Here is a 27,355-nt window from a genome sequence, read left to right as displayed (position 1 = left end):
TTCCTGCTTTTCCTCTTCCTGGTTCCCAGGCTGTATCCAGCAGCCACCACGCCCTGTTGACTCATGTTCTCACTGTCAGCTGAACACTGTCAATCATTTTTATGCCCACAGCTACCTATCCACATCTTCTCTGCCTAGACCTTGAGCTCGTGGTTCTTTTTACATGGGGAAAAAAAAAAAGGAATTGCCTCTGTCTGCCCCTTCTCTTTTTCCCTTTGGGCAGCCCCTCAGCCCACCTTTCTGTTTCCCTGGTGCCCCCAATAGGCCTGCTACCCAACAAATGAGATGGACAGCAACTTCTGAGAGACTGCAGGTGTGCCTGGGAGTGCAACATCTTCTCAGGACAGGTTGTAGTTGTACTTGAATGGATCCCACATCCAAATTCCATCTGTATCCCACCGGGGAATGAGAAGGCGAGTCACAACTTCTATGTGACTCTTTTACGTGCACTCAGAAATACTCTATCACATAAGGTGACGGCCCACATTGCTCTAGTTTTTAATTTCTGCATCTTTGCTTCCCTCGAGGCATCCATCACAGATGCCCCTGCCCTCCACCCCTGCTCAGTTAACAGGCCTCAGCCCCTTGTCTCCCAACTCAGAGTCTGCCTTCCTGCTATTCACACACACTCATCCTCTCTTATCTTTGAATCTTTAAGACTAGTCCCCTGTCCACAGGGCCTTTCCCTGACCTCCCTGCCTATGCCTGTCCCCACTCTGAAGCCCTGTTCTACCATGCAGTCTTCCAGAAGCCTGTTGGATCAAACTCCCCTTCCCCCGCACCGGCACCTCCTGCGGGCCCCACTGTGCCTGTTCACCTATGTCTGCCTGGGAATGCTTCCACCTCAAGCCTGGTCCACAGAGGCACACACTGCTTTCTCCTTCCCCTGAACCTTCCTCTCCCTCACAATATTATCATTTGAGTTGTGAGAACCTTAAGATTCAGAAGCATGTTGCATTCCCAGTGCCTCGGCCACTGCCTGCCCCTCAGTAGGAGCTTGATAAATGCCCATTGAACAAATGTATAATTGACTTTTAAATAATGGGACTCTTTAAAGATCAGTGATTATATCTGTCTGCGAGGCTCTTCAAGATTGTAGGTTGCTTATGCAATAAAAAGATAAAAGTAATAATCTTTAACTTCCCCAATATCCATAATATTCCCACAAAGAAATTAAAGAGAAAAACAACTCATCTCCTGACCAAATGGCATTTTGAGATCACAGAAAAATTTATTGTAGGAAGACCAAAAATGCCAAGCCCTTCAAGGTATGCCTTTCAACCAAAAGATGAAGTCATAAGCACTCCCCAAGGGGCCACACACGAAGCGTATAGATGCCCAGACAGAGTCATGGGGGTGAAGGTTGTCAGGACTGAGCACAAGTGAAGGGAACTCCAGAAGCAAAGCCACACTCCCTCCCTCAAGGCCATGCACTGGCTGGTGCTTTCACACTTCCAGCCCCTCCAGCACATCTCAAGCTCCTTTACTAACACCCTAGCTTAGGAGTCAAATTCTCACAAAGTGCTCAGAGCCACAGAGAACAGCAGGTAGGAGGGAATGAGGAGGCCTGAGGAGCATTCAACTGCCTTGCAAAACGCAGGCAGCTTCCAGACTGGGTCAGGGCTGGAGCCCTTTCCAAGACCCAAGTCAGACCCTCACATTCCTTAAGTCCTGGGCAACTGGGTGTGGCGGGCCCCAACCCACTGCACGATTCTCAGCAGGGCCAGGATGAAGCAGAAGGGGCGGGCTTCCAGAGATGGCACTGTCCTGAGGCACCAGGCAGAAATGGGACTTGGTCTTTCTGTCCGTCATTCCTCCATTCTGCTAGGGACAGTCCTTCCTTGGGACAAGGATGTGGGGGCCGCAATACTCCCGCTTGGGATTGACTGTTAACCTGATAATGCTCCTTGAGATGGAGATTCAGAATCAGGACAGCCATGACCTACAGACATCCCATGTAGGGAGCGAATCTACCCTCACCATCATGGAAGCAGGAGGCTGCACACTCATTGGCCCCGGTACAGTTTGCCCTTAGCGAGCTAGTTTGCCTCAAAATCTGCTACTTGCCCCTAAGGGATCATTTCTTAGACACCCTGAAAGGCATCTTGTTCATAGAGCAGCCCAGGTGCAAGAGAGAGCCTGGGGTCCAGATACTCCACCGCCTATCCATCGCCCGCCTTGCAGATGCTCTGCGGACTTTCTTCCGGCCTCTGTGTCCCAGGGACAGGGGCGGGGCCCGCAGAGGGGAGCTGAGTGAGAATGTGCCTGTGGCTTTGATAACGAGGGAGCTGCTACTCGGGCTTATCCACCCTGCTTCCCCACCGAGAGTCGAATTTATTGGCAAAACTGCTGAGACCCATCAGGAAAAAGTAAGTGAGAGGGGGTCGGGTAGGGCGCGGAGGGCGGGCCTGGCGGCCGGACGCGGGCGCCGCCCCTTTCCTACTCCACGACCCGCTTGCGGGAGGCGTTGGTCGAGGTCTGGATGATCTGAACGCGCGAGGAGCCGCCGCTGCCGCCGCTTCTGCCTCCGTACTTGCCGCCGCTTCTGCTGCTCCCTCCGTAGCTCCCGCCGCTGCCGCCCCCATAGCCGCCTCCGCTGCCCCCTCGGGCGCCTCCGTAGCTTCCGGCCCCGGCCCCGCGGGAGCCGCCGCCGCCGCCGCCGCTGTAGCTGCCGCCGCCGCAACCCGCCGAGCCGCCGCCCACCGTCACCTGGCTGCTGTGCACCGCTGCGGGAAAGCAGGGAAGAGAACAGCAGAGGGGTCAGAAGGACCGGGCGGGGCACCCAGCTGCACCCGCCCTGCACCGGCAGCCTCCTACAGACTGGACAGTTGGTGGCACCGACTTGCAAACAGATACACTGGAAATGTTCAAAAAGCATCCTTCCTACCACGAAAGGATGTCGTCGTTCCATTAAGTAACACACCCTCATTGTTTTTTGAATCTAGAACCTAGCATTCTAGACACTGTTGATAGTAAATATAAAAATGAAGATAAGCAGACCTAAAATAAATATAACCATTCATTTCCACAGTTTCTTCTAGGCTTTGGGATGGCATTTGCTTGCTTTGGTATTCTTTGGACAGAAGAGAAAGCTAAAATATCAGGTGTGCCACACCGGTTGCCTGGCAACCTCCCAACCCTGCCCTCCGCCCAGTGCCAGCCAGCCCCTGTCCCTGGACTCTGATACTTACAGATGCTCACTTGGTTCTGCAGCTCCCCTGACATCCTGTACAACCAAAACACACACAGTCAGCCAGGCCCACGGCAGGGCAGCGGGAAGGGAGCGCTGTCCCCAAGCCTCAGGAAAGTGTGTTCAGGGGCAGGGGTCAAGGAGCCAGGAGCCAGTGGGAATCGGAGCCGGTAGGGGTGGGTGGGTCAGCATTTTCCTGAAGCCTTCAGCTTTGGGGTCTCCATCCGGCTGCAGTGGCTCATGTTAGGTTATGAGGACACTGTGCTCAGAGGCAGGGGAATGGTGGCGATGACTTCTCCCCTACACTTCAAGCATACACATCCAATTTGTAACTCAACTGTTTCTGCTCAGCCTTAGACTATCAGTCTTCCCAAGAAAACTGGGAAGACTGTCTTCTCTCCAGATGGGCAGTACACTGCCCCATGGCTGCAGCCTCAGCTTTGGCCTGGATACCGCTGCTTCACCCACCTGCTCTCCTCGCCCTCCAGCAGCGTGCGGTAGGTGGCAATCTCCACGTCCAGGCACAGCTTGGCGCCCAGCAGTGCCTGGTAGTCTCGCAGCAGCCGGGCCATTTCCTCCTTGGAGTTCTGCAGGGCATCATCCATGTCCTGCAGCTTCTGCTTTGCATCCTGGAGGGCCTGCTCTCCTCTTTCCTCTGCACCCGAAATGGCTGAGTGCATATGGTCAATCTATGCCAGAAACAGTTGGAGAACCACACAGGTTTTGAGTATCAGGAACCTGATCTGGCAAAGCATTATGGGAGGCAGTGAGCCTGGTGGGCCCGCCCCAAGCACCTATCCCACCTGCTTCTTGATGTTACCGATCTCTCCCTGCAGCCTCTGGATGGTGCGATTGAGCTCAGCAATTTCCATCTTGCTGTTCTTCAGGTCGTCTCCATGTCTCCCTGCCATGATCTGCAGCTCCTGGTACTAAGGGTCAAAGGCAGCATCGTGGTCAGAACCTGCTGTTCATTTAAAAATTCTCCAGGACAGGATGGGTCTGGGCTGCTCTCCCCCAAAAGCTCCAGAGTAAGCCCACCTAGAGCTGAGGTCCTCCATGTGCACATACATGCTCACAGCCATACCAAGCCTTCATTGCCTGAGCCACACACACACACACACACACACACACACACACCTCTACACCAAGCCTCCCTCATTCCCATCCAGCTCACATCCCAGCCAGATAAAGCTGCTTCTTCATGCCCTTCACACTCTGGGCCTTCACACTCATCCTTACCCACACTAAGACGCCTCGCTTTTTCCACCCCACCATATTCCTTCCTACCCTTTTCCAGGGCAATATCCCCAGCAGGCAGGAACTCCTGACCTAAGAGGCCCTCCGCGCACTCCATGATCATTCGCATTTTTTTCTTTCTCTGTCTCTGTGTCTACACTGAACACCAGTCAGAACTCTATCCACAGGCCATGGTGGAAGAAGAGTTGACTCAAGGGCATCTGTGATCTGATGTTCTCACTGTTCATTATCCCCCCTCCCTCCTTTCTACTGCCGAAATTCATTCCATCGCAGAACACCTGTCTGCGGGACAGTGGACAGAGGCCAGCCAAGGTTGGAGCTGGCCACCAGTACTACACAAAGCAGATCATCAGGTGCCAGCTGTTCAAAATTTAGTGACTGGGCTGTCAGCCTTTGTCTCACCAACTATAGTCTTCACCATCCAAAAACACCTAAATGGATTTATAGTAAAGAAATAACCAAAGATGTGCCCAAAGGCTTAACTATGAATATGTTTACTTAAATGGTGAGGGTATACAGTCTCATAATAGAATATCATGCTGTTAAAAATGTTGTAGAAAATTTAGTGCCACTGAAAGACATTCATATTTTTAACAGATATCGTTATGAAAAATAAGAATAAAAAAGCATTGCAGTGTTTAAAAGGGAAGGTTTATAGACAGCACACCCGAGTTTAATCAGGTCACTCGCCAACTGCAAAACTTCAGGAACCTCATGCTCTCTTTTCTGTAAAATAGGAGTAATAAAATCCTTACCTTATGGGATTATTGTAAATGAAATGATATATATATATAAACATGTGTGTGGTACCCAGCACCTTTGAGGTCTCCATAACTATTTTTTTTTTTTTTTTGCAGTACTGGGGATGGAATCCAGGGGCATTGTACCTCCAAGCTACATCCCCAGCCCTATTTTATTTTTAAAATTTTTGTTTTTTAAACAGGGTCTCACTGAGTTGCAAAGGGCCTCGCTAAGTACCTGAGGCTGTCCAAGAACAGCGATCCTCCCATCTCTGCCTCCCGAATGCTGGAATTACAACCTTATGCCACCATACCCAACTCCTCCATAAATATTAGCCACAAAGAACTGGTAGAAAAATATTAATAGTAGTGATGAAACATGAATGATCCTTATCATAATTTCTGAATTTTCTATAACATGTTTTAAGAATAAGACAGTGGTAGCTCTGGGGAGTATCTTATTTGAGGGGCAGGTTGGAGGCGGAGCTCACCTTGGTCTGATACAGCGCCTCAGCCTCATCCTTGCTTTTCTGCGTGATCAGCTCATATTTGGCTCGCACCGCGTCGATGATGCTATCCAAGTCCAAGGAGCGGTTGTTGTCCATAGACAGGATGACATTGGTGTCGCTGACATGGGTTTGTATCTGGGACAGCTCCTGCAAGACATGGAGCATGGGTGACACCTTTCACTCTCCCAGAGTCTCCGGTTCCCTCAAGGCTCTCTGTGGAGGCCACAAGCCTAGCACAGGAAGACATCCTGGGGAAAAGTTCTTTGAAATTTTGTGTGCAACATGAGCCAACGGGAGAGCTTTCACTGCCTCAAGTAAAGGTAATGAGGCGCAGACTTAGCCTCTACGAAGGAGGAAAGAGCCGAAACTCAGAGCCCCATGGGACCACCACCCCATCATGCCTCTCCTGCATCCGCATCCCAGCTTGCTCCGGCTTGGCCACCATCTTGAATTACACTCTCTGGCATGTATAACTAGCTCCTTAAACCACATGCACTCAGAGGCACCGGAAAGGACTCCAGTTGTGAAGATATTCAACTCACTGAGTGACAGAGAAAGTGCCTCCGATTTTTGTTCTGTAGAATGGAGACAAGCATAAGTAGAGCTTCTAATGCAGCCTCCATCCCAGAGCGTGCGGATGGACGAACATATTATCCCACACTCCTGCAATTTGTCCTCACTCCCTTTAAGATCGATATTATCACTTACAGAGTTCTCTCATAGCCCTATTGACTCCCCAGAATGCATGAAGATTTCTGGCTGTTTGTGTTCCTATATGTCCTGGTGTCATCATTTCCCATACAGATTGGGAGCCACGAAGCAGAGACAACTTCACCTTCTCCTACCTCTGGATTCTCACTGCCTTCCTTGCCACTGCCCCCACCTGGGAGCCCTGAGAACTGACCCCAGGTCTCCAGAGTTGGGGTGGCTGGGCAGATAGCCCCTAGTGAATAATGTAGGGTTTCAGTCTATACCCATTGTGAGATGTGAGAAAAGAAAGAGCTTTCTCATAAGGGCTGAACTTACCGTCTCAAATAAATATCTCAGGAAATCGATCTCCCCAAGCAGCGTGTCTGCTCTGGACTGCAGGTCCGCTTTGCCCATATAAGCAGCATCTACATCCTAAACAGCAAGCAAAGATGGTTGGGCTTCACCTCCAGGGCACTGCCTACCACCCGTTCACTGAGTGGCACAGTCAAGTGACAAAGCCTCTTTGGCTTATTTCCTAGCCTAAAAGTACCATCACCTCACTCAAATAAGAGACCTGTAAACCCTGGCTTTCTTGGCCAGAAGGAGGCGGGACATCAAACTCCACACCTCAATCAATTACATGTAGCCCCCTGGGCCAGGTCCCCAGGCCACATATAACTGACCCTCAAAAGCTGTTAATCCATTTAATTTCACTTTCAGAAGCCTGGGGAGATAAGAACCAGAGAGTTCTTAAGAGTCACGTTGGTGCCAGACTTTTTCTTCAGTGTACAGGCCCTGTATTTGGGAACACACACCGAGATGACCCCAGAGGCCACCCTGACTCTACATCCCGGGGGGTCTTCTCACTCTACCCAGTCTCTTGCATCCAAAACCCTCCCTGAGACTTCCCTCCTCCTCACCTTCTTTAATACAACAAAGTCATTCTCGGTGTTGGTCCTCTTGTTGATTTCATCCTCGTACCTGTGGGGAGCACAGAGAGGCTGCAGGGGCTACCTTCGGCTCCCCAGGGTTCTCACAGCAGAAATCTCCAACTTCCCCGGACCCGGCTCTCCTGAACTTGGAGAGCCCTGCTCACAGCCCTGGCCATCCCCCATCAGATCCCGGGCTCTCACCAACAAGTGGTTGGAGTCAGCTCCTGGTCCTCCGAGCCAACAAGGGGACAAGAACCCAACATGGAAAACCCAGAGCCACGCAGGATGCCCCCAAAGTGCCCATTTTTATCTTGAATTTGTACTTTTGCAAAGTTGTCAATCTCAGTCATTTCTTTTCTCAATGAAAAACCACTTTTACCAATTTTTAAGTTAAAAATTTTTATCTACAATTATTCTCCCCAGCCCTCCCCCATTGTGCGTTTATTTTTCTGTCATTGAGTCACAGTCACACACCTGTGACCCTCTGGCACAATACAAGAAGCATAGCAAAGCCATGTTAAAAGAAATAACCCCATGCCGGGCGTGGTGGCGCACGCTTGTAATCCCCGCGCTTGGGAGGCAGAGACAGGAGGATCGCGCAGGTTCGAAGCCAGCCGCACGTGCTGGCTTAGGAGACCCTGTTTCCAAATAAAAATGTAAAAATAGGTCTGGGAGGGTAGCCCGGAGGTAAAAGGGCTTCCAGGAATCCCAGTGCCACCAAAAAAAAAAAAAGAAAAAAGAAATATCCCACATGGGGAAGAAGGGGCAGGAGGTAACTCAGTTTCCTACACAGTTTGCCAGGAACAGCTGATCTGAAATCAACAACTTCTGTCACCCTCACCATTGTTATTAAAATAGCTGGTGCTTATTGATTAAGCACAATTTCATCTAAACCAGTGGTTCTCAAGTGGTCCCAACCCATCAGCATTAGCATCACTTGGAAACATGTTAGAAATGCGAATACTCCGGCCCCACCCCAGACCTACTGAATTGGAAACTTTGGAGTGGGCCTCAGCAATCTGATTCCAGAAAGCCCATGTATGCTAAAGTTTGAGAACCATAGACCTATCCATCACAATAATCCATCAAGGTGTGTAATATCTCCAGTTTACTTCTATGAGACCTAAAGATTTATATTAACTTGCAAGCAGCTAATAAGTGGCAGAGTTTATTTGGCTCCACATTCACAAAACTATCCTGCCTCAAGCCACTCAGTACAATTAACACCTACTCCTACCGGGACTGCCACATGAAAAATGGCACTTGCTACAGGTGTGCAGTGCAAAGTGCACATGACTATACCTAGTGGTCTGGGTCTCACTTCTCACACATGTACACTGAAGCCAGGATGTCTTGCCCCCATAAGTCAGTTCCCTGCTAGGGTCCCCCGACCCCTTTGTCCCTCCTTGAGCCTCACTTGCTCTTGTAGTCTTCCACGACATCCTGCATGCTCCTGATCTCTGAGTTTTGGCGCATCTGCTCTGCACTGAGGAAATCCACCTGCTTCCGTAGCTCACTGATGTAGTTCTCCAAGACAGGCTCCAGGTTGTTGGTCCGAATCGAAGTGTTCACCTGCTGCAGCAGCTCCCATTTTGTTTGTAGCACCTGGTTCTGCTGCTCCAGGAATCGCACCTGAGAACAAGGACCCCAAACCACCCAAGCCATGTTTCAGAGCAGCTCCCCAGGAGGAAGAGATTCCGCGGCCCCTCTAGAGCTGAACTCAGCACATGCAGACCTCAGAGAATCAAGATGGCCCTGGAAAAGCCAGAGCGCTTCCCCTTTTCTGGGAGCAAGATACACAGATTGAAACACAGTTTTTTGATGGTGACCAATAACCATAAGGTCAGTTTGCCTACATTTAACACCAAGCTCACTCTGGTTTGAGGATGCATCACCTCCATTTATGTGCCTAGTTTCATTCACCTACAACCATTCACCTCTCACCCCTACACTCGGGTTATCCATGCCAGGACGTCTGAAACGCTAAGGAACCCAAGGCTTCTTTCTCCTTGTGGTTGACATGCATCATATGAGTGAGAGCAAGAGAAAATAAGAAGAGGAAAGGAACAACTGGAATATGAAAAGCTAATTCCTGAGCAAGCTTGTCTGGGCGCCCCCTACAGCCATCACCACTCTTTTCTACCTGCCAAGAGTGTTTTCAGGAAAGTAACCTCACTTATATAATTGAGGTCATATATAATTTATATGTCTATATTTATAAAAAGATTTTATATTTATATATTTATATAAAATGTTTATATAATTGAGACGGAACTTTAAAATAAACATTTTTTGTTTCTTTTTTTCAAATCGTGTAACGCAGCCAAGCTCCCTGAAGTAAGAACTTTGGGTTGGCAGGTGTTTGTAAAATACGCAAGTTGCATTTTCCTGGAAGTGGAGAATGGACATCACCTCATATCTTCACTACCTCTCCCCAAAAAACTAGGCACAAAGGTCAGATACCGGGGCCAGCAAGGTGGCTGGCTGTGCAGACCAGGTGCATGGATTGTCCTCCACATAGTACCGAGCAACTCTCACTTCCCTTTGCCAGCTGCCCACGGATTGAGCCTTGCCTCCCAGGCACTGACAGAGATGCTGGTGCTGCCTCTATGCTTGGCTCAGGCACATACACACACACACACGCACGCACGCACGCACGCACGCACACACACACACACCTCCAGAATCCATCTCCCTCCTCCAGGAGCTTTGGAAAAGGGCAAACCCTTGCTTTGAGTGGTCAAAACAGAACCCTGCATATAGTTCCCTACAATGTGGCCCTAAGGAGGGCACCCAGAATCTCCCAGCCCCTGAGACACTGCCCACCCAAAGGCAGGACTTGCTTTGGATTCTGCCTCTACACTGGAAAGTGTTCACAGAGTGCTCTTTCCCATGGCTCATTTTTTTTCTTTATCAGAGCAAGAGATTGGGCAACCAGCTTTCACAGGCTTGTCAACACGTAACACCTGATGAGAAATTCCTGCGCTATCTATTTTTACTCTGTGCTGGCACTCCCGAGGAGTGGAGAAACCACCTCGTTCACAGCCTGTACTCAGGCAGTGGCACTGTGGGAACCCAGAGAGGAAACATCCCTTGACAGCAACTGTGTGCTGGAGGAGAAAGTACAGGGCCCTTTAGGATGTTAGATTTTATTCTGAATGAGACAAGAAGCCGGGGAAGAATTTAAATTGCACAGTGGTGTGCATGTCCTGCTATGCTGCTAAGAATAGGTTGTGCAGAGCTAAGGGAGACACAGAAGACCAGTTGGAAAACCAGGGTCAGAAGTCACTGAGATAGAAGCCTTATCCCTCCGGCCAGAACAGAGCCTGCCTGGCTGAAGGACCTCTCTCCTTGTGGTCATCACAGGCCACATCCTTAGGGAAGGACAGGAAGCTGAGATTCCGTACACTTTGTCCCTGCCCTGTGTTGTGAAACTGAACAGATGTTCCTTTAATGGCCGGAACCAGAGTGTGAGCAGATCAGCCATCAGAGCCTGCTGTCATTTCATTGACACCAATGCTCTTTGTTCCTGCTCCTCCCATGGCCCGACCTTGACACCCATCAAACCTTCTCAGCCTCTGCTTGTGCTGCGGTGTGATGCTCTTCATCAATTCCCCATGCAGGGTGATCAGAAGGAGCCAGAAGCACTTTGCTCTGTTGACTCCTTTCTGGATGTCTCAGTGCCCTCCTCCTCCTTCTCCTCCTCCTCCTCCTCCTCCTCCTCATGGACTCTGTCCTATCTGTGTTTTCCCAGGTACCCAGCAGTGGCCACCATGCCTCCAGCCCCTGACCAAAGGCAATGCTAGAGGAAGGTCTTTACCATCCTCATCTGCCAGCCTTTTCCTGGTGACTTGGACCTGAACCAAACCTAATCTGTGGGTTAATCAGGGAAGTAGTGAAAGGGGTCTCCATGACTCTATCTGGCCCTTTCTTGGCCCTAGATGAGCTACAATGAGGAACTCAGACAGAATACTACATTGTATGTTATTGATTTCAGCTCCAAGGATGTTCACCTGCCAGGACACTGGCCTAGGCCCTACAGTGACTTGCCAAGCCTGGTGTTCCTGCCCTCGTCTCCATTTCACTCTTCATCTCCACTTCTTTCCCTCTGTTATACCATTTTCTCCCAAGAGTTTTAACTATTTGAAAAAAAATTGCAGTACTGAGAGACACCCCTAGCCTTATTTTTATTCTTTATTTTGAAACAGGGTCTCACTGAGTTGCAGAGGGCCTCACTAAGTAGCTGAGGCTGTCCGCGAACCCAGATCCTCCTGTCTCAGCCTCCCAAATGCTGGGATTACAAGCATGCACCACCATGCCCAGCTACTATTTGACATTTCCAAAGGTGTCACTGTATACTCCTCCTAGTCCTTCTGCTTGGAAAACCCCTGCTCTGAGAATCCACTTGACTCTTCCTCTACCTTCAAGATGCAGGTTAGACATGGGCTCCTGGCACTCAAGAGTGCTGCGCCTATTACAGACTTCCTGCAGGCTATTGTAGTGCTCTCCCTGTAGATTAGGGGCTCACAGGGGCAGAACTTGCATCCTACTCACATCTATAGCACCTGGCAGTGTCTGGCATACGGTTATTGCTTAATAAATATTTGTGGGCTAAATGGTTGGGCAGATGAGTGGATGGATGGATGGATGGATGGATGGATGGATGGATGGATGAAGAGAGAGAAAAGGGAGGTATACAAGGAGGGAGAGAGAAATGCAGGGAGAGAGGGATGTGATGGAGGAATGGGTGAATATGGTTAAATGGATGGATGGATGGGCACAGAGCTATACACACTGGTTTAATGGATGGGTAGGTGGAAAGATGCATGGATGGATGGATGGATGGATGGATGGATGGATGGATGGATATGTGTTGATGAGCAGGTGGGTGAATTAACAGAGAAGGGAAGGATGTGTGTGTATGTATGTATGTATAGTGGATAATAATAAATGAGAATGAGCTTACTGTACTATGTGTGTGTTGGGTGGTTTTCCACCCTTTATCTGCTTTCCTGACAAAAGGGAAAAATAGAAATAAATTCCCCCAAGAAGACACATTGAAATCTAAGGGAAGCAAATGTTTTTCTAAGGTCCCAGGACAAACACATCTAGAAGTAGTTGTCATCATCAAACTGAAAGAGTAAAATGTAATGAGAGGTATTCAGGTGTGAGATCTTCTCAGTCATTTGGTCAGTGGCCTGCCCCTAAGGTACTCACCTTATCGATGAAGGAGGCAAACTGGTTGTTGAGAACCTTGATCTGTTCCCGCTCCTGGGTCTTGACCCTCTGAATTTCAGGGTCCACCTCCAGATTAAGTGGCTGAAGGAGGCTCTGGTTAATCGTCACCTCATGGATGCCCCCTGAAGGATAGGAAGGACCAAAGCCCCCAAGCCCAAAATTGCTAGCCCCAAATCCAGCACCACCAAAACTACCTCCTCCATAGCCACCACTTCCAAATCTGCCACCTCCAAAGCCACCACCCCCAAAGCTCCTGCCCCCTCCAAATCCTCCTGCTCCCCCACCCTGGCAGAAACCACTAGCACTCCTCCCTGCTAAACCATGCAGATTGTAGAGGCTCCTGGAGCCAAACCCTGATCTATGGCTCCCAAATCCACAACCACCATACCTCACTGAAGCCTGATACACAGACCCTGCAATCCGATTCCCACCACCAAAGCCCGTGGAAGCCCTTGTGCCATAGCCCCGCCTACTCCTTGAGCTAAATGCAGACTGAGAACTAAATTGGCGGTTCATGGTTGCTGGTGCAACCAGAGGAACAGACAAGAGCAAGAACCCAAATAGAAAGAGGCAGAGATCAAAGAGGGAAGGAGCTGAGTCCTTTAGAAGAGATCTGGCTCAGTCCCTATATATACATGCACATCTGCTGGGCTGGGCACCTTCAGAATCTTGGGAGGGGAGTATTAATGCTTAGCTGCCTGCCAGTAACATCTGTTTAAAACCTCACACCTATGTGTTGCAGAAATTGAATTGCAGACAAACTCCCCCAACTTGATTATTTATCATTCATCTCTTGCCACGGAAAGATCGGAGAGCAGTAATCTCTGAGGATCTAGTTGCTGGAAACTCCTGCACAGTTTCTCCCCAAATCATTAGTTGATCTCTTCCTAAGAAACTCCAGCATTGTGTTGTTTGTTTAAAGGTGTGTTTGGGAGATCTTGGGCAAAGCTAGGGGGCTGTAGTTGGGACAATAGTAGAGACACCTGCTGGCAAAGCACTATCCTGGTGGGCAAAAGATGTTTGTTTTTTGTTTGTTTGGTTGGTTGGTTGGTTGGTTCATCTTTGTTTTGATAAGCAAAGTTTTTGTTGAGAGTCTATCAGTATCTATCTAATAGTGTCTTCTAGATCAGGAAAAAAAAATCTCAAAATTTCTCTTTTTCTATTTTATCATTTCTAATCTGCCATAGACAATATTTTAGTAAAATAGAATAAAGTAGATTACTGAAGATATACAGAACACAAGACTTAATTTTTATTTTTAGATTCAGCAACTGTAAAATTTTTCTGTTGCTAAAAATAACAATGATAAGTCCCTACCTGGGCACTCCAGAATTCTAGACTTTTTAGGAATCAGGAATAAAGCATCCATGGACCAGTAGTGGCCTGGGCCCGCCCATGCGCCAGAGTGTGCCTGGGGTGAAATTCAATCCGTGAGCCTCAGCTTCAGCCAACAAAAATGTATTTTTACTTCTAAACCACAGAAGTTGGTGGCTTTCATCCTAAATGACCCTAAACGCCCAACCACTGAGAAAATGGCCAAGAATAGTTTACCTACTTGGACACTACGTAGAAGAACTAGAAAACACGTTTGATATAATGTTATTTTATTTTATTTTATTTTGTGGTACTGGGGTTCCTGGAAGCCCTTCTACCTCCGGGCTACAGTCCCATACCTATTTTTACATTTTCATTTTGGAAACAGGGTCTCCTAAGCCAGCGCACGCGGCTGGCTTCGAACCTGCGTGATCCTCCTGTCTCTGCCTCCCAAGCGCGGGGATTACAAGCGTGCGCCACCACGCCCGGCTGATATAATGTTAAATAAAAAGAGAAGAATGCTCAGTGCTGTCTGTTCTGTGGACTCATAAAAACAAAAGCGCATCTAAGGCAGACTTCAATCAGTAACATAGATTGTGAATTGATTACTGAAGATTGTGGGAGGTTTTCTCCTAGAATTTTAAATGTTATTTTCCTTTGCATTCAGTAATAAATATTCTTTGCAAACGTTAGGGCCTAAATCACAGACACCCCTAAAAGTTGAAGCAGAAATCCTAACAAAGGTTAAAAAAGTGGGGGCAGGAGGTAGGAAAGAAGGAGAGGAGCAGGACCCGCCGTGGGGAGATGCAGCCCAGGACTGGGAGAGGCGCTGGGGGCAGCTTCAAGTTTCCACACCTTTCACTCTCCTCTGCTTTCCATGCTTGGTAACTGCTGAATGGATCCTCTCCGGGGCTCACTGAGTTAGAAGACAAAGTGTGCCTGAACCATGCAGAATGAGGAGCAGGACTATGCTTCAAGCTCTGGTTCTTTCTGGGTATGTAATCTCAGGCAAGCCGCCTACTCTACAGCCTCAGCTACTTAAGGAGCCATAGTGTCTGTTTCTCAAAGATTTCATGTGTAGGACATACGGGGACGAAAGGAAAGAGCCCTGCAATGCACTCAGCAAGCAGAAATACTGCTGCTCACAGAGCCTGGTAGGATGTGAACTGTTTGACTTTGCCTGGGACGAAGTGCTTAAACAGGGGCAATCATGGGCAAGTCAGAATGGTTGGTCCTAAGCATCTTTGGTGTACACAACTCTACTCTCAACCCTAATACCTTTAGAGATTCTTTCTTTGATCTGGGGATGAAACCCAGGAATGTTCTATCACTGACATACCCAGTCATTTTTATTTGTTTTTGTAGTACTGGGGATGAAACCCAGGGGCATTCTATTTCTGAACTATACTCCCCAGTCCTGTTTTATTTTTTTATTTTTAAACATAGTCTCACTAAGTTGCTGAGGCTAGCCTTGAACCAGAAATCCTCCCGTCTCAGTCTCCCAATTACTGGGATTACAGGCATGCACCACTGCACCCAGCTTGGTTTTTATTTTGAGACAGGGTCTCGCTAAGTTGCCTAGGCTAGCCCCATACTTGTGATAGGGTCCTAAGTCACTGGGCTTACAGACATGCACCACCACACCCAGCTGTGGGGACTCCTGGTAGGAGAGTGAAGCCAGGGCTCACCCTGGCACAATGGTAAGAAAAAAGAGCAGCAGAGGCAGAGGACAGAGAGAGCGAAGAGCTGGGATGGGATCGGTTAGTGTGGGAAAGCTGAGTCAGGTAAGAGCTACAGAGGCAGAGAACTAAAACCGGGGAGTTCAATACCCAATACTACAAAGAAAATTATATATATAATGTAAATATATATTTTATATATATAATGACTGCTAGTACCATTGTGTTATTTAGTGGCAATGGCTATAGCATCAAGCACTATGAAAGATCAGCAACTGAAGATTTCAAGGGAGCAAGGGCCTGGCCCCAGCTGGCCTCAAAGGATGTGCTATATGCAAACAGGGTACTCTGAGGCAAGGGACAGGGACTAGGGAAAGATCAATGGAACTGTTTGTGCTAAGGCCTAGAAGTAGACAGCATCCATGAAGGGGAAGGGAGAGGAGGGAACCACGAAGAGGCCGCTCATCTCTGGGGGGAGGGGGACAGTGGGGCTGAGCTTGTGGCACAGACAGAACATTAAAGTCCTGGAGAGGACTTTGTTCAGGACTCACGCAGGTTTGTGCTTATCCTCTTGCTGAGTATGGGTGCACACTAAATTGGAATAAAAGAAGAAGCCCTAGAGAGCAGAATTTAGAAAACCCCTTTGATACCCAACTGTGAGCAGCTGTCCTGGCCAATTCCAACATGGTGGTCCATGTCCTGTTGGCTGGATGGCCCCTGGTGGGCTGTAGTCACTCCCTGGAAGGGTAGAAGCGGGGAGGAAGGATGCCCAGCACATAGCGCCAGCCACACCTTTGGCAGAGGACAACAGCTATTTCCTACTCCCTTGGAATAGAAAAAAATAGTTTAAAGTGAAGCAGGAGAGATTTTGCTTGTCCCTAAAGAGATTCTTAACCTCGGGTCTCCACAACTGTTTGGACAGCATAGAGCAGTGGTTCCTAAACTTGCGACGCAGTGCAATCACCCAGAAAGCGCCGAAGCCACTGCTGCCTGGCCCTGGGATTGACTGGTCTGGGGCTGGTCTGGGCCTTGGAATCTTTCAGCAGTCCCAGGTGTTTTTAGTGGGCAGACAAGTTTGGGGAACATTGGCCTGGAGGAAACCAAAGGATAAAGAAATGGCCTCCTGAGATTCCGTTCAGCCCAAGGTCAGAATCACCATTAACAACATGGTACCAGTTAATCTTTCATTGAGTTATGTCAGTGGACTATGGGTGGTCTCATTAAATCTAAATATTGACATCATAAGAAAGGTATTCTTACTGTTAATATCATTTTACAGATAAGGAAAAGGAGACTTGGAGAGATAACGTAACTTGTCCAAGAATACACAGAGGAGAGTGGCGGAATGGAGACTCAAACCCAGATATTCTTCCTCCAGAATCCACCTGGATTCTGAGAGGATGGGGTCCTTGGAGAGAGATGTGCCCCTTTCTCTCCTCCCCATTTCTCACCACCTGCCACCCATAAATACTTTCCTTAAAAGGAAAGTAGAAAGTCATTTGAGGGATCCAGCCAGCCCCACCTGCCTCCCAGACCTGAAACCCAGGCCTGCCAAGAGGGTGAGGCCTCAAGAGCTATCAGCCACCCCCATCACAAGCTCAGGCAGCAGCTGGAGGCAGGTTCGAGAGGAGCCACTGGCGTGACAGGCAGAGGCAGCCCCCACAGCTGCTCCCCACCTCACCCTGCATCTCCAGGGTCTGGAGGTGGTTATCACAGGGGCGGGGCAGGGGTGTGGGGACAGGATAGGGAGGGAGGAAGGATCTCAGTCTCCAGCCTTCATGTAGGAGGGCTGGGAGGGCTGCGGCCCTGTAGGTATGGGGCCTTTACTCGCCTAGAAATAGGAGCTTTGAGTCTATGGGCAACAGAAGTAGTGATGTGACACAGGGGGAGGGAGGGAGCGCGGCCTCCTGGGCTGAACGGGAGCTCCTGGGGCGGCGTCCCACACTTTACAGCCACTTGAAATCCTTGCGTGTCAGAACCAGATGCTTGATGAAGATCATCGGCCCAGTGTCTTTACTTTTCAAGGAGGAAATAGGTACAAAGAAAGGGACTTGGTTAAAGTCACAGAAAAGGTAGGTGGTGCAGCAGGAACTAGAGTTTGCAGAACCTCCCTCCCAACCCAGAAAGAATCCCAACGTCTCCCAGAGAGCGCTGGGAAGGCTCTGCTTCTGCACCTGGCAGCGACAGACGTGGGAAGCTCCACCTCCAGCCTCTAAGAGGCCTGCAAATAGGGTGGGAAGTGATGCCAGGCACATGGGAACATTCCTGGGGAATCTTCCTGATTTCCAGGTTAGGGTGCACACTGGAGACACCAGCCGAGGCCTCAAGCTGCTCCTCAGATCCCCAAACCAAGTCGCACCTCGCCTTTCATACTCTCTGACTAAAACCCCAGGACCAGCTATTCTGGAAACTAAGGGTCAGGTAATCTCCTTCCTTTTTCCCAAATATTGCCTAGAAGCCCTGGGAAGGCCTCAGAGCAGCTCCACAAATTCCCATGGTGAAGGTCCAGAGATAATATTGTTCCAGACATATTAAGGCTCTTCCATCCAACATACTGAAAGTCACAACTATTTACACATCTTTTTATAAAGCTGCCAGCTGTCTCTCATCCCTGAGGCAAAGGTAGAAGCTAGGCAGGTGTGGGCCCAAAGGAAAATAAGGCTGCGGGTTAGACTTGGGTTGAATCCAAGAGAAACTAGGAGGTCTCAGCAGAGGAACAGGGTTGTCTGGGCAGAGGGCACTTCTGAATGGTTGGCTCAAGAGGACAGGACTTGAGATTACAGATCTAGTTGGTAAAGACCAGAACCCCAAGTCCCTGGGAAAGATATAAGACCTTCAGTAAAATCCCAGGTCCTGTATCACCTTGCCTATGGTGGGAGAGAGTAGAATGCTATACAAACACAAGGAGTTAATTTATTACAATTCCGTTCATTTAATGAATGGATAGGTTCCCAAACATTGGCCCTAAGTGGCAGTGACTTTATTAAGCTGGTACAGTGTGCCCGGGTTAAACAGATGGCATCATTTGATCCACACAACCACGACTTCCTGGTACTTCTTGGTGGGCGATAGGTGTGGCCAACAGCTTGGATTGCTAGGGCCAGACCACAGCTGGACAGCCCGATTCCACAGCCTGAGAACTTGTCACCGGACTATGTTACTTTTTCCTTTATGGGGCAGTTTAGGAAGGTTTGGAAATTCAGCTGCTGGGGTTTGAATCCTGACTCCACCCCTTACTCGCTGTGTGAGCCTCTGTAAATCCACCCATCTCTCTGGGCTTCGATTTCCTCACTTGTGAAGCACAGGTAATAGCATTGCCTGCCTCACAGGGCTGCAAAAGCTAGATCAAGTAATTCATAAGAAGCTCTTAAGACAGCGCCAGACAAATAACAAGAAAGCATCCATTCTGGCAATTACTGTATTACCACACAAAGCAAATTTCCATCAACTAAACTATGTTTTCCATCCAGCTTCCCTTAGCAAGTTCGAGCATCATTGCAGGCAGGAAAACACAGCCCCGTGATATATTGTAAACCATACAGAAGATGCAGAAAGCTTTTCTTTGCTCATCTGTTTAAGGGAGGATGGCATTGTCCTGATAAATTTGGAAAAGGTCAAAAGACTCCCCATAAAGTTTCCAAGATGCAGTCAACTACAAAGGAGGGGTATGTGGGGAATTGACTTTGCTTTTCTTCTTCATCCTGATTTAGAAAATTTGTTTGTGCCCTTATATTAGACCAACATCTCCCCATTTTTCCCATCCCCAGCCCCTGGCCAACTACTCTTTTCTGTGTTTCTATGAGTTCAACTTTGTTCAACTCCACATATAAGTGAAAACATATAGTATTTGTCTTTCTGGTCTGGCTTATTTCAGTGACCAATGACTCCAGGCCCATCCATGTTGTCACAAGTTGCAGGATTTTCTTCTTTTGCATGACTGATTCATATACTATTGTGTATTTTATGCCACAATTTCTTTATCCATTCATTTGCCGATGGACACAGGTGAGAGTGTATCTTGGCCACTGTGGATAATGCTGCAAGGAACTCAAGATCCTGATTTTATTTCTCTTGGATATGTACCCAGAAGTGAGATTTCTGGATCATATGCTAGTTCTATTTTTAATTTTTAAGGAATCTCCATACTGTTTTCCATAACGACTACACTGTCACATTCCCACCAACAGTATACAAGGAGCTCAACATCTCTAACCATCAGAGGTATGCAAATGGAAAACCTCACCCTGTTAGGAAATCTATTATCAAAAAGATAAGGGATAAATGCTGACAGAGGTGTGGAAGACAGGGAACCCTGGCACAGTGCATTTGGTTTTGAGGGGAGGCCATATCTCCTCTGAGCAGACTGCAGTGGGACAGTCCCCATACTCTCCACTCCCTGCTTTAGACGATTCCAGGTAAGCTTAACGTTCTAGAGCTAGAACATTTTCTGTTGAAGCTGCAACCACATGTAATGTTTTTCCAGCCTGGTGAGCATTTGGCTATCTTGCAACTGTCTGTTTTCTCAGCTAAGAGTTTCTATGATCACGATAAGGTGTGTCCTCTCTCTGTTTTATCTGACATCCTCCATCAGTCCTTTACACTGGTGAGGACATGACTTTATAAGGAAGGGACTCACACATGCACTCCTTTGCCCTTTGATCCCCTCTTCTCCCCCCTGCATGCCACTGGTTCCCCAGCCCTGCAATGAGTCTGTATCCTGTCCAAGTACAGTCATGCACTACATGATGGTTCCATAAGATTATAATGGAGATGAAAATCCCCATCACCTAGTGATAATGCAGACATCATAATGTGGTAGCACAACATATTACTCATGTGTTTGTGCCCATGCTGTCATAAACAAACCTACTGCACAGCCAGTTGTATAAAAGTATGACACATTCAATTATGTACAGCATATAATATTTGTTAATGATAACAACCATGCTACTGGTTTATGTGTCCACTACACTATACTTTTTATCATCATTTTAGAGTATACTCCTTCTATTTATTATTTAAAAGTTTACTATAAAACAATATGCCATGTAATGCCAGTATGTGTCTCCTGTTTACTGCATCTCTCATTGTATTGTTCTCTCTTGTGTTTAATTTAATCTCATATCATTTTTGTTCATCTTGGCGCTAGGTAGGAGCATTAGGCTGTATAATACACTACATAGATACCAGGGAGCCTCTGAGCATAGTATATTATACCCTTAGGTTTGTGCAAATACACTCTATGATGTCCACACAAGATAAGGTGTCAGATGTAGATGGACTTGCCTTGCCCATTTAGATTTGAGGAATGGGAGAAAGGTGGACAGAATTCACTGGACCTATAGCGTCTAACTTTGCTCAGTCCTCCTTCCCTTCCCCTTCCCTCTCCCTTGCCTGTTCAGATACCAGCTTCAATACTTCCATGCAATCAAACCTGAAGCACATATTGGTGCAGGGACTAATTGATGGAGAGGAATAAAGAATTTACAACATTATAAAACAATAAAGGGGAGGCAGCAAGAAGGACTGAGGTTAAGGATTTCTCAACCTCAGCACCACTGACATTTTGGGCAAGATAGTTCCTTTCTGGGGGCGGGGGCATCTTGTGCATTATAGGATGTTTTGCAGCATCTTTGGCCTTAACTCATTAGATGCCAATGGCACCCCCACCCCACTTCTAAATGTGGCCGTCAAAAACGGAGGCCAGAGCTTTCTGTCTCTGTTACTAAGACCAGACCAGTTGGAAAGTGAGGGGCCTGCCATACTGGATATGTAGAGAAGAATGGCTCAGAGGCAGGGGCTGCCCTCCTGTATGGACCATCTAGATGGGTCAGTGGGGGAGCTAAGATTCTCCAAAGCCATGTGATAGTGTCACCCGCCCTGTGCTGGGACAGGACCTCAGCCTCAGTCTTGCTCCTCTGGGCAATCCTTTTGTACTGGCCTTGACCTTGGCAATGATGCTGCCCAGTCTAGGCTGTGATGGTTGTCCATGGACAAGACCACAAATGTGTTGCTGGTGTCTTGCTGCAACTGTGATAGCTCTTGCGGTGCCCGGCAGACATGCCCGGTCCTGAGCAGACTCAGGCCTCTCCAGACGATGGGGAGCCACCAGCTCAGCAGAGGGGAGCTCAGGGCTCACAGGACCTAAAAGCAGCCCCCGGTTTAGCTCTACTGAGCATCTTCCTCCTCTACCCTCAAACCTTCCTGTGATCAGAGCTGTGGGTGGGAGGAGGGGAGGAGCCCCTCACTTTTTTTCAGGACATTCTCTGAATGATCTCCACACGTGTCAGAAAAGATTCACCTTCTGCTCTGCCTTCTCGGGGTTGGCCTGTGGCCCAAAACATGGACTCAGGGCTTCTTGCCCTGAGTTTAGCTTAAGGGCTCATGTCTCTCTAATGTGTGACTTTGGGGTTCAGGTGGGACCCAGTTCATTCTACAGTTGTTTAGTAGGAGCTTACTATGTGTTAGGCATCACTTAAGAGTGGTGATGGTAATTATTGGACACTGGAGTAGAAGTCCCTACCTTGAAGGGCTGTGTTCTAGAAAGCTTCCTAGAGAAATTTGAATTTTATTAAAGAATTTACGTGAACAGAGGGAGATAGCTAAGCCAACAGGAGCTTTCAAAGGAATCCCCTGGTGCCCACACTGCATACAGCAGAAAAGGCAGCACCGTGGGCTCTCTGAAGATACTGAATGAATGAAAATGAAAAATGGTCACTAAGAATGTGCCAGGTCCTGCTCCACCAACCAACTTGTATTAACTTATTCGATCCTCATTACAGCCAATAAAGGAAGTACTACTGTTGTATCCATCCTGTTGATGAAGAGAATGAGGCACAGAGAGGTAAAGGAACTTGCCCACAATCACAGAGCTGATGCGTGGCAGGATGGGCTTCAAGCCTCCCAAACCCTGTGCTCATGGCCATGTGGTAAGTGGCCTCTCATTTAGAAGACTGTGGCAGAGGAAATGAAATTTCATAAACTGGCAGAGTTGGAGGGTCCTGGAAATCGTCTAATGCAAAGAGGGTAGAAGAGTTTACCAGGCTCTAAAGAGCTCATGAATGAGCTTTAAGGTATCTTAGAACCCCCAAGATATAGATAGATATAGATATAGATATAGATATAGATTCTCTCTTCTCACATGTGCAGCTGATTTCCAACTCCCATATCAAAATACTGCCTTAGGTTCCAAGTGTGGCCTATGCCTTTATCAAAAGAGTAACTGAGATGCCCCACACTGTCTCTGCTATTGAAGGGAAACTATGAACTGGTTTCCACCCTTGACAGCTACCCACGGACCAGCCTGAATACACTGTCAGTCTGCATTTTAAACACTAAGAACAAACTTCAAAGAGATTGGAATGGACATTTGGGGCTCTAATGAGGACTATCCTAAATCCCTTCCTCTGGCAGATCCCACTGCTAAGGGCCACCCCTGCCAGCTATAGAAGCCCTGCTGCTGTCCTCTGTTGCCTTTCTGGGAGGGAGGATTAGCCCAGGTGAACCCTACCTGGAGGTGAGAGCACAGGAGAGACACAGGCCCTGCCCCCTCCCTCCACGCATGGCCATGCTCCCAGGCTGGCACATGACCAAGGCCCCTCTGCTCTGGGAAAGCTGTGCCCTCGCCAGGGGAATCAGGAGGTAGAGGAACAATCACTCCTGACCCAGGCAGCACCCAGTTCTAAGGGAAACAGAGCAGTCACCGGGGGTGGGGGGTGTGCTCGGCACTAAGACAGGGAGCATGTGCTGGGCTGGGGCACCAGGAATACACAGAGCTGGGGGAGAGCTGTGCTGCTCGGAGGGCTGGGGGAGGGCTGTAGACAGGGCCTGGGAAGCATGAGTTTCCAAGAGGCTGTCCAGGGGGGAACACCCCTTTCTAAGGAACTGCTCTTCCATACCAGCTGAGCTCTGAACTGGCCTCACTGAGGAGCGCCAGCCTCACAGCATCTAAAACTCAGAAAAGAAGATATCGAGGCAGCAGCTGCAGCTCTGAACTGGGCTCAGCTCTGACGGAGAGGGACCCGGGGACGAGGCAGCCTCTGCCAAGTGTAGGAAGGCCAGCAGAGCAGTGTGTGGAGAGCACCCTGGACAGAGGCAGGAGGCCTGAGCACCAGCACCAAACCCTCTGGGCCTGCATTTAGCCACTCAGAAAATAAAGCTCACAAACCTCTGCTTTGCCTGTTGAGTGGAGTCGTTGGGAGGGTCAGGAGAGTCAAGTACAGTAAAGGGCTTTAAGAACTGGAAAGCAGAAGCTCTGTGTTAAACACAGTCCTAGCAGCAGCACAAAGTCCAGGTATGGAAAGCTGGCGAGGTGGCAGGACCTACTATTATCACTTGACATACAACCCTCACAGTAACCCTCCAGGGAAGGGTTCATAAATCCATTTTACAAATGAGGAAAATTAAGGGTCAGAAGTTAAATATCTCATTCAAGGGCCCACAGCCAGTAAGTGGCAGCGCCAGGCCTGCAGTTCAATTCTGTCCCAATCTGGAGCCCATGCTAGTAAGCAAGACTTGGGATCTGGAAAAGGCCCCTGTGTGGGCACCCACAAGGCAGTCTGCATGTGCACCTGCCTAGAATTTGGCTGCCAAACAAGGTCTGATGGCACAACTGACTTGGAGTTAAGCATACTTGGGAAATGACATCCACACTCATCCTGTCCGGCCCTCAGGAGAACACTTTGTGTGATTTCCCAGTTTGTGTGTACCACCTTGCTCCTTCCTAGTCAGGATCGAGGACCTGACTTTGCAAGCTGAAGGGCCAGGAGGGGGCCACAGCCTGGAGCCATGGACCACAGTAGCATTTAACAGTTCACAACTGGTGATGTTGTTGCCTCCACAGTCTCTAATGAGACCCCGTGACCATTCCCCTCACCCACTCACCCAGCCACCACTTGCTGAGCACCTTCTCTGAACTTGGCACTGAGCTGACCTCCTCTGGCTAGCCCTCCATCTTGTAAATCATGGAGGATCTCCTTACTTAAAACCCATTCTCCACTTTCCTTCCACTCTGAAGAAACACATCATTCAAAGACCAGCAAAAGGCTCAGCCTTGCCTGCCGAGACCACCTGCTTTTTCTCGGCATCTGTGTGGTCTCACACGCAGCTAATAGGCAGGATCTCAACTTGAGCAAAGCCCCAAGAGAGGGTGTTGTCTCTGGCCAAACTACTCCTCCCGCTTTTAGATATTCTTTCATAACTATTATTCTTTTAGTAATGATTCTTTTAACTCTCCACACGAATTGCTCTGGTGGTGTAAGATCAGGACTGTGAGAGAAACTGAGTCCGTGGAAAACAAACTTTCTGGTAATTTGTCTAAGCCTCTAAACGTCCTCAGCTTTGTTCAAATGGTAATAAAATCTAGTTAGAATTTAGATGCAGTGGCAGCATTCCAGGCAGTAATTACAAATGCAGATCCCCCCTCTATCTCTGACCTTCATCCTAATCACTAACTTACAACAAAAGCCCTAGAAGGGAGGCAACCTGGTGCCTCTATTTACCCCTCTCTGTGATCCTGCCCAGATACAGGAAGATAAATGTTGGGTGTGACATCAAAGCAACCTAGTTTATGAGCAGCTAACACTGCCCAATACAATGGAGCTGAAGGCTAGGAAGATTCTTGACCTTTACACCCAGTATGAGCCCTGCCCGAGACGGGGGAGGTGCCACGTGGCTAAGAAAAAGATATTACAAAGGGTCTGGGACAGGAATATGGATTATTTATAAGATGAATAGGTTTCTAATAAGCCTATCGTTTGAGGAAAAGTGTTCAGCAGCTAAGGAAGTACATCTGACAACTAAATCTAAAAACTTCATGGTATTTTTGGTGTTTATCTGCCAAACTGTGTTGTGAGTTTGCTTAAGCTTTCAGATTTTTAGAAGGCAAGGCGGGCGACACCTGGGAGAACTCCACCACATCCACCTGGATCGCCACATCTCCCCATGCCTGCCATATAGACTAAGCCCTAAAGATGGAAAGTCCAAAAAAGTTAAAGAAGATTCCATGAGAGGCCTCCAAGCCCTGGGCATGCCTGTTTCTTCTGGAAGTTGCCCTTTGGAACTGCCTGTCTGCAAGATCCAGAGAAGATCCGAGCTAATCTCTTGAATGCCAGACTAGTTTTTTTTTTACCTTTGTTTACATGTCATTCACTATTGTTTTGCAGTGATTGCACTCCCCTCTCTTTTCTCTTATTATTAACCTCACTGGTGAAGGGTATAGATTTTTCTGGGTTCTTGTAATAAAGTGTCAATAGCTCAAGAAGCTTTTGTCCATGTCAGATTCTTTCCAGAAGCGCCGTAAATAGGAACTTAAAGAAATTTATTTCCTAGAGGGGAAAGAATCACTGCAGATAAGCGGCTGCAGAACAGCACCTGAATCCTCGCTCATCGTTTTCTGAGATTATTCAATCGTGAGTGGACTCACGGTAATTTCGATTGAGCCAGTCTGCGGCACTTGCCATGATGCCATATACAACCAGCCTGGTCATTGAACTCTCTCTCCTGTCCTCCAAATCCTGGGTCACCCATTTCCTCTACTGTGCCCATAAGTCAACTGAAGACAGCACTTCCCTTCAACCAAAATGGAAGCCTTTGGTAGGCAGGTCCCACACCTGGCACATATACTTCATACTCAGGAAAGTCTTGGTTTCCAAAAAATCCAAGTCACAGGCTCGTGAGCTTTCATGCCAACACTTAATAGTACTTGACATTTGTGGAGTATCCTCAACTTATTTAAAGCCCTTTCACTTATTTAATCTGACAAAAAAATGTGCAAACACTCCACACACAGGCATAATCTTCCTTGTGACTCAGACAAAACAATTTTATGCAACCTGTGGCCCCAAGTGAAACTGACAGAAAAATTAAGCACAAACTAGGTTTGAAAACAGATGCAGTCAGAAGGTGGATACTTCCCAACCTACCCACTGGCTCCCTCTCTGCCAAGAGAAATGAAAATTGGAGGGAGACTTGAGGGCCAGGCATGAGAGGTCCCTCAGAGCACTGCTCAGAAGATCCAGGAGGGAGTGTCCAATGTTTCTCCTAGGACTTCATTCCCTCCCAGAAGTACAGCACTGGCCAATATCCATTCAGTTTTCTCTCTAAACATTTATTCCTTCACCTAGCCATCATTTGTTGTGTACCTGCTTGTACCAGAACCAGGCTTCCCCAAATAAATAATGATGAACAAACATGGTCCATGGGCTGGAGGAACCCACAGCTCAGGCATGTAAACAACTCCTTATAGCACACTGTGTGTTACTGACCTCAAACCAAGCAAAGCACCATGGACATGAAAGGAAGAAAGGCCTTGGAAGGCATTGCAGAGATGTCTTGAGGGGAGTGCTGAGGGATGCTAGGAGTAGGATGCACAGGATGGACAATGCAAGAAAGGCACCCGTGGCAGAGAGGGATATTTTCAAATGTGATAGGAGAGCATTTGTGGGGATATATATATGTCTTTAGAAAAGGAAGCATGGAGGAGAAAGAGAGCTTATGGGGAAGGCACTGAAGGCGTAGCTAAGAGTGGTTTTGACGGTCTCTCTGTACTCTGTACTTTGCTCCACTCCTTAGTTGATAGATGTGTGCACATGAACTTTTAAAACTCCAGAGTGTCAAGCCCCACTTCTGAGATACTTAAATCAGAATCTCAGGTAGTGTGGCCCAGGCACCTATATTGAGAGGAAGGGGGTTACTGGGAATTGAACCCAGGGGTGTTCTGCTTCTGAGCTACATCCCCAGCCTTTTTATTTTTATATATTTTTTTGGTGGTACTGGGGTTCCTGGAAGCCCTTCTACTTCTGGGCTA

General features: G+C 48.1%; 1 protein-coding gene across 1 annotated transcript; it reads right to left on the bottom strand.

Moving 5' to 3' along the window:
• Window positions 1-2,439: 2,439 nt before the first annotated feature.
• Window positions 2,440-13,072, bottom strand: KRT77 (keratin 77; the record flags this gene model as incomplete). The annotated part of the gene is made up of 9 exons (XM_080705859.1): window positions 2,440-2,726; window positions 3,192-3,226; window positions 3,659-3,879; window positions 3,994-4,119; window positions 5,679-5,843; window positions 6,723-6,818; window positions 7,307-7,367; window positions 8,736-8,950; window positions 12,536-13,072. 9 exons carry the CDS (start codon window positions 13,070-13,072, stop codon window positions 2,440-2,442), a joined length of 1,743 nt encoding a protein of 580 aa, XP_080561985.1.
• Window positions 13,073-27,355: the final 14,283 nt, after the last annotated feature.

This window comes from Muscardinus avellanarius (genome assembly GCF_963383645.1).
Source record: "Muscardinus avellanarius genome assembly, chromosome: 11".
Taxonomy (NCBI): Eukaryota; Metazoa; Chordata; class Mammalia; order Rodentia; family Gliridae; genus Muscardinus; species Muscardinus avellanarius.
The sequence above is the reverse complement of the archived record's forward strand: the minus strand, read 5'-3'. Positions and strand labels throughout refer to the sequence as shown.